Source organism: Hylobates moloch, unplaced genomic scaffold (assembly GCF_009828535.3).
Source record: "Hylobates moloch isolate HMO894 unplaced genomic scaffold, HMol_V3 SCAFFOLD_5, whole genome shotgun sequence".
Classification (NCBI taxonomy): Eukaryota; Metazoa; Chordata; class Mammalia; order Primates; family Hylobatidae; genus Hylobates; species Hylobates moloch.
In genome coordinates, this window is record NW_026652280.1 from 107,793,834 (window position 1) to 107,808,324 (window position 14,491).

The 14,491-nt window shown below is 39.8% G+C and overlaps 2 protein-coding genes across 3 annotated transcripts in view; both read left to right on the forward strand.

Annotated features, from left to right (window-relative positions):
* Nucleotides 1–14,491, forward strand: part of LOC116468019 (putative neuroblastoma breakpoint family member 7) — a 901,770-nt gene that overhangs the window by 748,846 nt on the left and 138,433 nt on the right. The window lies entirely within an intron of this gene.
* The window catches only part of NOTCH2 (notch receptor 2), a 164,222-nt gene that overhangs the window by 84,330 nt on the left and 65,401 nt on the right, over nt 1–14,491 (forward strand). For both annotated transcript variants that reach the window (XM_032151593.2, XM_058439383.1), the window contains exon 5: nt 53–175. In XM_032151593.2, the coding sequence (XP_032007484.1) occupies nt 53–175 (123 nt within the window). The remainder of the gene's footprint in view (nt 1–52; nt 176–14,491) is intronic.

The window sequence follows — 14,491 nt, forward strand, 5'->3', positions numbered from 1 at the left end:
TTGTTTCTTCTGTATGAGATTTCGTCATTTTCTTTTGTTCTTCATTTACCAGGTTTTGAAGGGAGCACCTGTGAGAGGAATATTGATGACTGCCCTAACCACAGGTGTCAGAATGGAGGGGTTTGTGTGGATGGGGTCAACACTTACAACTGCCGCTGCCCCCCACAATGGACAGGTATGTACAGTGTGGAGAATCCACCAGAATGGGATATGGATTGGTAACCAGAGGCAGACTGTTTTTTTAAAATATCAGTAACAAATATCTTAGGCCTGCTCTGGAACCAGTATGTGAACTGAGCAGGATCTCCATGCTAGATCATTGCTTATTGTACTAACCTCATACATTTTCCTGTGTTCACTCAAAGACATATTTTCACAGGTATTATTGGGCAGCAACTCTGAACTCAGCACCATGCTAGATGCTGTGGCAGATATGAGAGAAGAGCATTATTGGTACACTCTAAGCTTATTATTTGGGAAAAGCAGGACATTACCTGGAACATAGTAGATGCTTAATAAATATTAAAGAGGAAAAATTTCCTGAAATGCTAAAATAAATTGTACAGGCTACAAGAGTTCAGAGCTTATTTGTTCATGGACAGAGATCTGTCCCATCTTAATGTCATGTTCTATAACTAGGCAAAGTGTTGGGCAGGTACTCTTAATGACATTATTTTTATGATATGCATCCTACATTTGTTTTTTTCTTCTATCCCTTTTTGCACACGAACAAAAATAGTTTTTTCTGCCTCTAACATTAGAAGGGTAGTCTTGCTTAATTTTACAGCCTCTTAGAAGTTTCTCACATAGTCTTAGGCAGGTTGAGTGATTTATGCAGACATTTGGTTCTAATTTCTCTTTATATCTGTTTATCTACTGAAAGTAGAGACAATTAAGAACTGATTAAGGGACTAAGAGCTGGGCCTTTTTGAGAGAAATTTATTTAATGTGGAAACCCAACAGGAAGTTAGTATTATAAGAAAAAATTACAGTACCAGTAGTGGGCTATCTCCTACAAAGAATCTTAATGTCAAAGTGCAGCCATTACTACCTGGTATTCTTTAGTGTCTCTGAATTACTTTTCCTTATCTGTAGCATCTAATTATTTAGAGTACTCTTCAGAGCTATAGACTATGAATAGAAAAAGATGAAAAGCATTTAAAAACTCAATCACAGGACTTCTTGGGGAGGCCAAACATTTCTGCTTTTAATTCCCAAACTGTCCCTTTTAATACTTTCCCACCAGGTTTTCCTAGAATTGGGACTTCCCTAGAATTTCTTCATGGTGTCTTCATCCTAGAACTTCACTTCTAACCCTCTGTACTTTTTGTCACATTCTCTCTTCTAATTTTTGCCATTTTTCTATGGTAGACTTTTCAGAGGCTATTTTTTCAACTTAAAAAATTACTGTAAAGTTAATTACATGACATATAGTAACTGGAAAAATTTATGTTTTTTTTTTGCTTTTTAATGATCCTTACAGTATTGGACAGGATGAGATACTTGTTAAGAACTTGACCACATTCTGATCTCTCCCTTGCTCTGTGAGAGAGTAACTGTGTAGTACTGAGGCTTCTGATGCCAGTGAAGATTAAACAGCATTGTAATATTGTTGCTGGTTTTTGTTTGATACCACACTTCGTTTCTTGCTTTGATATTAATTAGGAAGACCTGCTCTTGGGGAAAACTTTCCCAGTGAAATGATTTTTTATTCAAATTTCTTATCCCAGGACATTTAATAAATGCCTCTTTTCGATAGAAGTCTTTATAAGATGTTTCTGTTTTTGTATTTTCCAAAAAGGGTGGTGGAGATCATGGATAAGTTTAATGTGGCAATTTTATTTCTTTTGATTTGCTGTCTGTCATTTAGAGTGACCTTCAGTTGTTTTTGTTATTCATCACAGGTTTTCTTCTTCACTCATGCCAATTCTTTGATTCCCAATGAGAAGCCTTGTTTTTGCCCTGCCCATCATCAACAGGAGAAAGTCTAAGATCCTTCTTCTGTTATATGAAGCCTTTCATGGCCTCAGCCCTGTCTGCTTCCCCAGTCTCCTTCTCATGCATCTAGCAGCATACTCTAGCAGTTCTCTGCTCCCAATTTTCCTGTACATACTGCATAGTACTTCACATCCTGTGTCTTCATTGACACCATTCCTTTTCTCTAGGGTTTCCTTCTCCACTCCTCCCCCATTTTTCTCATCATTTTTGGCATGCCTGACTCAGATCAAGTGGTTACCTGCTTCAGGAAGGCTTCCCTGATCTTGCTCCAGGTTAAGCTAAATGTTCTACTCTGGACTCCCTTAGTACCCCATGTATTCCCGTGTGATAGCACTTACCACGTTTGTATTGATAATATTATATGCTTGATGTGAAGGATGTACCGAGTTATGGGGGCGGATGGACTATTGATGACAGCAGTTACTAGCACTCCTTACAGACCTTTGTTCTCAGTAGCATGTAGCTGAGCTATTTACCATCCCAGCCCCTACCCTATTGTAAAGAGAAAAACAGAAGGAAAATTTTGTGTCATAGGGCTTCTATTTCTACTGATATTAGATGTATAAATTCAGATTAGCCTTTTCTGTGTTACACAAATTAAAGAAATGAATGGAGCAGGGATCTAGTAGGAGTTAACTAATGTTTATTAGCATCCAAATACTGTGCTAATTACAATGTTTTATCTTGTGTAATCTTTGCAATAACTGCATTAGAGATAGAGTTTAAATATCCTTTTTTCAGATGATGATGCATATTCAAAAGGGTTAAATAATTTGCCCAAGACCCGTAGTGGTTGGGTTAGGGTTTGAATCTAGGCTTGTTGAACTCCAAATCTGTGCTCAAATCTGTGGTCTTTTTTCTATGTAAAATTGATTTTATAAATTATCTTGTTTATTTTAAGAACTTTGGGTTTTTTTAATAGACTGAAAATTTCATTATCCTGAGATTTGGTGATTTACTCCTTGTGTTTTCCCTTTTTAAGAACCTAGCTGGTTATTTTGAGGTTAGAAGTTAACATTATGTGTATGCTTTAGATTCAGTCTGATGCTTTTTCACTATACCTAAGAGCCTATTATAACTTTGTTCAGAATTCCTTTTACAATTTCCAGCTGTAGACTTGAAGCATTAACTATTTGGTCTGGCTTTTGACAAAATGAAAAAGGAGGGGTTGGAGTAGTGAGGTGAGGAAATGAAGGAAATGAAGTTGCCAGCTATTTGAAAAAGAATGGGTAAGACTATATGGCTGAAAATAGATAGGCATTAATTTTAAATAAATGGAGATTTGGAAATTTGCCATGCTTTTAATGAGAAGAACCTGATAGTTATGGCTTTGTTTTGTAAGTACATATACATAAAAGGCTTGGTCTTTTGTAGCAAGTTCTACACTTCAAGACGAGCATAAATTCCAGCTCTATTCATGGTTTGATTTAGGGTAAATTTGTCAGCCTCCTTTTCTCAGCAGCCTTTATTTACTGTTACCTGTTTCTTGGGATATTGAAACAATCAAAAATGCAATAAAAAGTTTATTTTTTCATTTGTTCTGCAAACAGCTATTATGCTAAACATTCTAAATTCATCCTATTCTATATGGTGGCCCCTAGTTTCATCTTGCTATTGAGCATCTGAAATATGGCTAATGTGAATTGAGATGTGTTGTAACTGTCAAATAACTGATTTTGAAGACTTAGTATGGCTGGGCACAGTGGCTCATGCCTCTAATCCCAGCACTTTGGGAAGCTGAGATGGATGGATCTCTTGGGCCCAGGAGTTTGAGAACAGCCTGCGTAACATGGCAAAACCCTGTCTCTACAAAAAATACAAAATTAGCTGGGTGTGGTGGTGTGCACCTGTAGTCCTGGTCACTCGGGAGGCTAATTACTCCACTGCACATTCCACCCTGGGGGAGAGAGAGAGACCAAGAACTTGTCTCAAAAAAAAATAAAAAAGCTTCGTATGGAAAAAAAGGTATCTTTTTAATAATGTTTAAATGTTGATTAGATGCTGAAATAATACATTTTGGTACATTGAATTAAATATAATATTAAAATTAATTTCCCCTATACCTTTTTACTATTAAATATTTTAGTAGCCACTGGAAAATTTGAAATTATATCTGTGACTCTCATTATATTTCAGTTGGACAGCATTACTTCAGATGCAAAGATGGTCTGTAGGTATTACCATTGCTGCTGCTTTGTAGAAGCATCTGTTCTAGCTCTGAAGTAGAGGAATAGATGGTTTCCCCATGGCCTGTGGGCAGAACTGTGTTATACCCCACTGCAGGCGTTTTTACCTACTGTGGCTGTCTAATTAGTGTTTGTTTGTGTCTTCAAAAACTACCACTCTTGTGGACTAGCTTAAGCTCAGATGGAAAAAAGAAATTGGTCTTACAGAGTGGGTGTGGGGAGATGATTTACTTCTTTATAGGAATTGTCTTATAGGGATAAGCCTGAAAACTGGATGTTCCTTTAGGAAATAGAAGTAGATCTGATGGTTGGATGAAGATAGAGCACAAATGTCTTTATTATACTGTATTTGGCCTCAGGCCATCTTATCAGAGAAGTTCTGCTCTGGCAGATATCCATTTAAGGAAAAAAAGGTTTTAAAGGGCCCCAAATTTATCAGAGCAGTGTAGATTAATGTTTTGTCTACATAGACTGTTATTTGAATTTTCTTTTTAAAGGTTCATTTCCTTCAGAATTAAAGTTGACCCTAAGCTCAACTCACAAATTCCTCTCTGTGGCTGCTTTTGACTTTGGGCTCACTTCTGGGGCAGATGTGATTTATTTTCTCGTGCTTGTTATTAATCCAGAAATGTAATTTCAGCGTGGGCTTGGAATAGCGCTCTGGGACATGAAGCAGAAGTGAACAATGGAAGTTAGGTGGATATGAGTCAAAGAAAACTGACCACACTTTCTCTCAGCTCTCCTTTACAGCATGATGAGCCTCAAGAGCTGGGGGAGGTTTCCATTGCTGTCGGTGCTCCCAATTCAGTAAAAATGTTTGGTGTGAGTTGGCAAGTACATTTGCCAGAGGTGGTGCATGAGCTCCTTGTGTCTGGGAATGGAGATTTTCATGATGGTGCTTTTATTTTGAGCTAGATATTCCTGTCTCAGTCCAGCCTCTAGCTGGTGATGAATTATTCTCTAGAGTGAGGCTTTTCTCACAACCATTTTTCTACTTTTTTTTTTTTAGGACTATAGGGATGGAGGTTTTTTGATTGAGAGAGAAAACTACTTAATTATATATGGTACTGCAAAGCTGCTCTGATTTATATTCTACATGGAGGAATGGGAAAATATGTCTCACATTTCAATTTTTCTGCTGTAAGCCTGATTGTGAGGACTCTATAATAAGCCTGTTCTCTGAATTCTACCTCCTAACCCCCAATTCGGTTTCCTATCAGTTGGGCAGACTGCCACAGTGCTAACCTGAAGCACCCTTGCCCCAGATGTCCCAGAGTTGATTAGTGGCGCTGCTGGTGGAAACAGGGACGAGTGGATAGTCTAGCCCCACATGTAGAAGGTGAGACTGCAGGATCTTTCCTGCCCTGCAGTCCATGACTCAGGGAGTAGCCTTGGCTATGTTACAGGCACAATCCAGTTTAACTTCATGGCTCTCTAAGCCCCCATGGATTGGTTGTTAGTAGGTTCAATAATTTATCTATTGGACCTACTCACAGATATTTATTGAACAACTACTACATGGAATATATTATGCTAGATACTGTAAGAGACACAAAGAAAAAAATTCCTATTTTAAGAGTGGTAAAATTGACTAGGAAGATATAAGAAAGTCCACACATAACCACACTAGGAAGTAGAAAGTGTGTGTGAATGTGAATTTGAAAGAAACAATGGTAGGAATTGGGAAGCATCTAAGTATTTGGTGGGGTAAGGAAGGTGATCGAGAAGAGTGAACTTCTGTTTTGAGTCTGAGTAATGGATGAGAACTGTTGACACAGAAGGAGAAATAGGGTAGAAATAATGGTAAGTTGGAGATGAGTTTTCCAAGTGAAAAACATGCAGCAGTAAGACCTGGGAACTCAGAATACAGGCAGGGACGAGAGACTCAGATTTTGAGTCTCTTTTTGGTTACCATGGAATGTGTCAAGTCTGTGAGGGAAATTGGATGGAGTGATAAGAACAGAGGATTTGGAAATGAAGTATGAGAAACATCCACACTTCAGAAAATGGATGAGGAAGGGGATCCAAAGAAGGAAAGTGAGAAAAGGGGAGGTTTGAGAGGTGGGAAGAGAGCTCGGCCATGATAGCATCCTCAAGTTAAAGGGTACAGCCTTAGAAGCTTGCCCTGAACTCAACTCTACACACCTCGGTGGCAGCTCCTGTAATATTTTACTACTCTTACTGGGTTATGCGCTTAGCTTGCCTAAGAGACTATCAGCCTCTGGAAGGCAGGAAACTGCTCTTACTTATTTTGACATTCCCAGGGCTGATTTTAACAAACCATGGTTATTAATAAGTGACAACCAGGAGACTCAAATATAAATGATAACTGCAAAATATTCGTTAGAATATTCGAGTTATTAGAAATTTTCTGAAATACAGTTTTAATTCAAACAAGACTAAGAAGCCAGATTGTGGAAGTTAAAGAAAAAAGTAGGCTTTGGGGAGGAGGAAGGGGCAAAATGGGTTTAGATCACTATGTAAGATTTTGCACAACTAAAAAGGAAGAGCGAGAGAGACACAACGCAGGGTTATAGGAGATAGAAACTTTATTCATCTCATTGACCATAGAGCTTGGCTACACTAAGAGCTAAGGCAGCTCAAAGGGCGTTGGCTAATGAAGTGGATTATTGGGAGGGGTTTACTCTTATAGGTTTTAGTGGGGAATACATTATGTAAGATGTCTGCCGGGAATGGGAAAGGAAGAAGATGGGGAAGTTATAGTCAGAGAGTGGAAGTACCAAGTTTGAGATCTTGGACTAGAACAATGAGTGTGTTGTAACAGGGGTGTAGAATGTGAGTGTGCTTGTGATATGGAGTGGATGCGGAGGTCTGTAAGGCTGAGAAAAGTAAGAACTCTTGACTCAGATGACCTTACTGGTCCTCAACCCAGATGTTGATTTCATGGGAGACAGGAGAGGAAAGAGCGAGAACCTAAGCCACGTGCTTGTCATTCTAGGAAGAGGAAATTGGTCCACGAGAACAACAGACCATGGTGTGATAATTTATATTATAGTATGTCTTTTTTTTAATTTTTAAAGGACTTAAATTCATCTATCTACTTTTAATGTCAGAAATTAGAATGTGTTTATTGATTTCTTTCTCTTGAAGATAAGGAATTAGCATACTTTTACTTCTCATATCTTTCATTCACTCCCTAGATTTTGTATAAATAATATGGGTTTCAATATTTATATTATTGTTATCAAATTTATAAACATGCATATTCTTTAAAATTATTCTTGATATTTACAGTTTTGTAACCCAATTTATAATATTTTCAACTTAGTTGTATGTGCTACTTGTTTTGTGTTAACCACTAGTGCAATTATGTCACAACATTTTCATTTCTGAGTTCCTTATTTTCATTAACATTTTAGCTAAATAAGTATCTTTGAATAATTTTATTTCAGAGGAGTTACATGTTGGACCCATTTGGTTATTCAAAAAATGTCTTTTGATTTAGTTGCCTTCATACACAAGTTGTATCTTGACTAGATATCAAATTCTTGGGTCACGAATTAACCTCATCAAGTTCTTAGACATTGTTCCTTTGTGTCTTCTGGTTACTATTCTAGGGAAATGCAATGCCAGTTGAGTGTTTCTTCTTTTTCATAAGTAACACTGGGCTCCCTGACCTCTTTTTCATTTGTTGTAGAGTTGTCAGGAAAACCTATTATCTTTGCAATTAGGTCTTCATTCTTTCTTCTGCAAAGCTAAAATCTCTCTTGATTTTTAATCTGTTCATTTTTTGTTGTGTGTTCTGTGAGAGCTCTCTTAAGGTTCTTCTTTATAACACTGACTTATATTTCTTCATTGTCAGGTCAGTCCTTTATAGCTTCTTCTGCCTGCCTCTCAGCCCCTTTGATCAGAGACTAATGTCCTATATTATTTTTTATTTCTTTGTAGAACATAAATATGTCTAAATGTCTTGAGCCTACAGAACCAGTTCTTTCTAGAACATATTAGCTCCTGGAAGTGAATAATTTTCCCAGTGTGCTTTTCATCAACATCTTAAGCATTACATTCTCCATGTTTTATGTTGTAGAATCTTTTAATAGGTGCCATGTTGTTTTTTTCCATTTTACTCATTCTGAGCAGAGTAACTGCCTGCCCATAGACCAGGAGGTGGATGCTCCTTGGATCCCTTCACTCTCAACCTGGCTGCAGCTAGTTTTTCCTCCTGGTGCAGCGAGGGGCTTTTATGTAAACTGGCTCAACAACCCAGCAGCCTAAGGTGGGGAGAGCCAGAGAGTGGGGCCTCCTAGCAGGAGACCAAAGCTTGGCACGACTTTCTTCTCTGTGGCGGGGGTCAGCTTTCTGAATGCCCAGTACTGGCCCAGCCTCTATGGCAATCCACACAGTGGCTGAGCCTGGATGCTTTTCGGTGCTGCTGCCTCTGGAATCTGCCCCAGATGCTCTGCAGTATTTCTCGTTACTATAGTGGCCACAGGAGCCTGGCCTCTGCAGTGCTTGAAGTTTTTGTTGACCTGGAGGGGTGAGGTGAAGTTCAGTCCATTCTCCTTGCTGCAGCAGAGTGGACTTTCTGAAACACGCATTGGATCGAGTCATTTCTTTGCTGGAAACACTTCAATTGGTCCTCCTTGTCTTTGGATTTAGTCCCAAGGCTGTGCATGTAACTCCCTCTCCAGCCATACCTCTCTGCACTCCCCTAATGCATTTCTTATAATTCAACCACAAGAATTTTTTTTTCATTGCCTCAAATGAGCCATGCTGTCTCTTCAACTCAAGCCTATGCTTTCTGCCTGAAATACTCCGCACCCCACCCTTTTTCTACACACCCCCTCACACTCTTCTCCCTTCTTTCACAACCTGGCACGCTCCTCCCAGGACTTCTCTTAAAAGTTTCATTCTCTAGTTCCTCTTTATTCTCCCTACTCTGTACTCCCAAGGCAATAGATATCTATGAAAGCACCTATCTTCTGTGTCCTCGTTGTTTGTTTGGTTATAAATCTGCTATTTGTAAGTCCTGCAGGCAGAAGCCATGGCTGTTTTGTTCACCATTATAATCTCATTGTGTATAGTTGGAGCCTGGCACATTGTGTTTGTGGGCATGTGTGTGTGTGTACATATATATATTTTAGATAAACGAATGAATGAATTACAGCATTAAATTTTCCAGTTGTTCCCAGCCCAACCTCATCTCCAAATTCACAGCTCTTCTTACCTTTCTAAGTTACTTTAGTATTTTTCTTCAGCGTGTACCAAGTTTGTACTAAATCTGTAAAACTAATTATATATGAAGACTATAGTTGACAATCAATGTAAAGCACTATCATCTTATCTGGAACCTAGAAATAACTCAGTACATATGCTTTTACTGCTGAGGTTAGTAGTGATGTTGGGGAATAAAGAGAAAACCCGCTCTTTCTCCCCTAGTTTCCTGTCGGTGGCAGTGTTTAAAAGAGGAGGACTGCAGGAGCTCTACTACAGAGGGCTGACTGGGCTGGTGTCTTTAGGGAAAACTCAGGTTTCTGTCAAAGAAGGAAGTTGTACACCTTAATGTAGAGTTGCCCTTGAGGCGTAGTTGAAGGATTAGTGGGCAAAGGCAAGGTGAATCTGGGCGTGGTACAAATGAGGTGGAGTTTAGTGACACAGGAAGGGGACTGGGATGAGGGGTTTGTGTGTGGACTGGTGGTGTAGACAAGGGTGACGGACACTTTGGGTAGAAACAGAATAGAGATACTGTTGCTATGAGAAGGGTGAGTTGAAAGATAATTATTATTTTGGGATTAGGATAACTTAAATGAGAGAACCTTTAGCAGATAAACATTCATTTAATGAATATTTAAGCTTGGGATTGTGTTGCATGCTGGGGATTCAGTGCTGAGGTAAATAGCTACCCCCCATTTCTTCATGGCACCGACAGTCTAGTGAGAAACACAGGCATAGACAATATAATTCTCCGTAAAATTTTGAACTGTACAAAATGCCTTGCAGGAAACATAGAATGTATCTGGAGAGCATATTAACAGGCAGAACTAGTTGTGTTTAGTGACAGGCAAGTAAGATCTCTTTGAGAAGGTAACATTTTCAATATAGACAATGAGTAGAAGTTGGGGAGAGTGAGGATAAGGCTATCCCAGGCACAAGGAATAACATGCTAGCCACTGAGAAGGGAAAGAATGTGATCATTTTGAGAAATGAAAAAAAGCCCAGGGTGGCTGGAGCTAGTGGTATTTCATGGTTAGAGCCTAAAGAGATAGGCAGAAAACACTGGTAGGTGTTAGAATTTTATCCTAAATGCAAAATAATTCATCAAAGGATTTGAACAAGCGAGTGGCACAGTCCACTTTACATGTTAAGATCATCCTGGCAGCTCTTTAGAAAATACATTGGTCATGATGCAGGGAAACCAGGCCTTTGAGAAGTCCTGGAAAAGATGATGGTGTCTAGAATTAGTGGAGGAATTCCTTGCATTTATTCTGTATGAATATCCTTTCTACAACTACATTGTCCCCTTAGCCACATCTATACTCCCAGACCATCCTCTAAGTAGGCAGGCCCTGTAGACAGCAGTGTTTATACAGAATGTTTCACCCAAGTTTATTCCCAGCAGGTGATGGGACACTCAAGCTTGTTCTTTGTTCTTCAGCTCCAACTTCAGCAGCGTGATAGAAAGTCTCCTGTGTATGGAGCTGAGGTTTTGTAGGATAGAAGTCCCAAGAATGATCTGCCCCGACACAGAAAGAGATGAAACTCCAGAACTCAGGGGCTTGGGTGACTGCTGGTTGGAAAGGTATATAGGAGACGGAGCTCTCTTGACTCAGCCATAGAGGAGAAGGTAGCAAGGTCAGGGCAAGGGCCATCCAAGCTCATTTTTTATTTGTTCTCTTGTGGGGATTGTTGTTGCAATGAGAGTTGACTCTTAAGTGGACCAGTAATGTGATCAAACTTTTTCCCACAGACTTCACAGTTGAGAGATGACTGGAAAGGGTGAGAGTCGAGGCTTAGCACCTTACTTTTTTCAATTCCTTTCTCTTCTTTTCTTTCTTTCTCTTGTTGTCCCCCTCTATTTTTTACCCATCACTTGTAGCTCCAAATCAAATTAGTGGTTTGTGGGTGGGGCCCTTGCCTTGAGAGAGCCATAATGAGCTGTTTGTGTCCCCGCGTGTTACAGCTCATAAATGCTGACTGTTTCGTGGTCCTTGGCTCACTTGGCTGGAGCGTGGTGCTAATGAGGCCCAGGCCATGATTTCTATTTCAGCACAGACCTCTTAGGTTCACCCTGTTATATTTACTGCCACAGGCTGTGCCCATAATTTTTTTAAATTTATTTTTATTTTATTTATTTATTTTTTTTTGAGATGGAGTCTCGCTCTGTCGCCAGGCTGGAGTGCAGTGGCACGATCTCAGATCACTGCAACTTCCACGTCCCGGGTTCAAGCGATTCTCCTGCCTCAGCCTCCCAAGTAGCTGGGACTACAGGCATGCACCATCGTGCCCAGCTAATTTTTGTATTTTTAGGAAAGACGGGGTTTCACCATGTTGGCCAGGATGGTCTCAATCTCTTGACCTCGTGATCCAACTGCCTCAGCCTCCCAAAGTGCTGGAATTACAGGCGTGAGGCACCGCGCCTGGCCAACTATGCCCGTAATCTTACTTGTTCAGCCTGAAGCCAGAGGATGGAGCAACAAGAAAAGATCAGCATGGAGGTGACCCTACTGCAAAACCAAAATAGGATACTTCCTTTGCTAATGGTGGGTTGGTAATGCCATGTCATCTTCACTTGCAGCACTCTAAGTTTCTTCCTCTTTCCCTACATCCCTCAACAGTCAGCTCAGATTGACCTTCTTTATTTTGAAAACTAACTTGATCTGCAGCCATCTCACACCCCAAAGTCTTTATCAGCACTGAACTATTTTCACTTCTAATTCTTTTGCCAACTAACTATGCAAAGTTGGGCAAGTTGCTATACCTCTCAGGTCCTAGTGTCCTGATCTGGAAAATGAGCATGTTAGATTAGATGCTGTCCAAGGTCAGTTCCACCACTGACACCAAGTGTCTAGTACAGTGGCTGGCATAGATATCAAGTTGAATGGCAGACACAGTCCCTGCCCTCCTGGAGCTTATAGTGAAATGGGGAAGAGACTGTAAATAGTAAATAAACATAAAATCACAGCTCGTGATACATTCCAGGGTGGATTGAATGGAATGATGCAATGGTGGAGAATCATGAGGAGATGTGCATTTGGAGATCTACTCTATTGATAAGACAGGTACCTCGCCATGTGAATAAGCAGGGAAAAAATGTTTCAGGTGGACAGAGCAGCTTATGCAGCAGCACTGAGGCAGGAGAGAACTTAATGTTTGAGGAATCAGCAAAAGTTATTGTGGTTAGCATAAACTGTACAAAACAGAGGTGTAGATTTGAGTATATTTACGAGGCAAAAGTGATCAACCAGAAAATTGTCAGTAGTTACAGGTGGCACTCAGTGTTTAAGGTATCAGCCAAAGATATGCTAGTTTGACATTTCATTTCAGATTATTCCAGAGTCATTGTGGCATTAGAGGGAGTAGTTTTTAAAAACAAGTTATTTTCTTTCTCTTTTGCTCATAGGAAATAAGAGCCTAACTAGTCCACTGCCTCAGTCCTAATGTTAAAAAAATGACAGTAGCCTGCAATATCTGGCAAGTGGAAATTACTGAGAGGGATAATTATTGCTCTTGAAAACTTGTCTAACTGAGCTTTGTGCAACATTTTGGGAGTTCACCAGCAAAGTTTGTGTGTTGACACAGGTGATGATACATGCTGACACTTGTTTGTATTGAAGATTTAGTAGCTTGGTAGGACATGGAAACAATACTGCTCTCCTGTTTCACCAAAGGCTTTTATTTGCTAGGTAGCCTATAACTTAGTGCTCTCTCCTGCTTTCCCTACTAACATAAAGTCATTTGCTTTTAATCCCTTCTATGTTCTATTGGCCAACTTACCTTCAAACACAGTATTGATCATGTCTTTCCTCATCTTCCTTTACTTGTTTTATCAAGTTCCGAATTCATACTCAAAATCAAAGCCTCAATGACCTCCCACTTTTTCTTCTTTTAAAACCCCAGCCAAAGAATACACTCCAGTTATTTTAATATGTTTAAGACTTAATCCTGTATTCCTCTGTAAACCTTCAACCACCAGCCCAGGCTGGTGCTTTCTCGCACCGGTGGGATAAGCTCAATGACCGTAGAGCATACACATAAGACCTCTAGGTGATCGCCAAGAACTTTTCCCACTCAAATATCTAGTGACCTTCTGCCTTTATTCCTCTCTAATACAAGTGTTCCTTAACTGTCTTATGCACCTACGCCTTCTCAGGGTGCTGTAAGACCCTGGGATCAGGGACCTCATCTGTAGATTGTGTTGATCACATCCAGGGCTCAATACTCAACTCTGCTGCAGTCAAAGAGCATCAGATTTGCAGTCAGAACAATCCGGGTTTCAATGCAGCACTCTCACTCACCAACCATGTGAACTTTGGAAGATTTTATTTCCTTTTTTTTTTACCTTCCTGAACCTGAAGTTTTTTATTTTTAGTCTTCTGCATTGGTTTTCTCCTGTGCCAGGAGGGTGGTGATGTGAAGGAAGTTGTTATATCGTAGCAGATGTTCCACTGGGAATTTTAGAATAAGTAAGTTTTATGGCCACCCTGGTTACTGTTTTTCCTATTCTGAATTTTAGAACCGGTTGATAGAATTTTAATAGGGAGAAAATAATCTGGCAGAAATGGGACTAGGAGGAAATGTGAATTTGTAGAAATGTGCCTGAACCTTAGAGAAGTGTGATCCATCCAGTAGCTAATTACTTATAAGCCACTATCTTCTTGGATCTCTAAATTTCCTGTCCCTAACAAGCACTATCGAACAGATGCATGGTCCAAAGGTGTTCAGTGAAGGCAGCTAATCTTCAAAATTCAGTCTCATTCAAAAACCAGTGGACTGTACCTAAAAATACATTTCCCTTTTAGACAGGAGTTTGCAGTCACAAGTGTTTCCAGTAACCAATTGTTTGAGTCATGATTTGAGTCCTCACCTCCTCCATCCCATCCACTTCTCCATGCCTGTGTGCCCTTGGGAAGCCTGAGACATGCAGAGATGGCTTGATATGGTCAGGTTCTCACCTTAGGTCTTTGTTAAGAATTTTAGAGTGAGGCAGCTCCAGTTCAAATCTCAACTGTCCTTCACTCACTGTCTTACAAAGGCAAATTATTTTACCTCTTTGAGACTGTTTGCTCAGATATAAATGAGACAATTTTTATGAGAGCCCAAGCACAGTGCTTGCTTCTCAGTAGGCA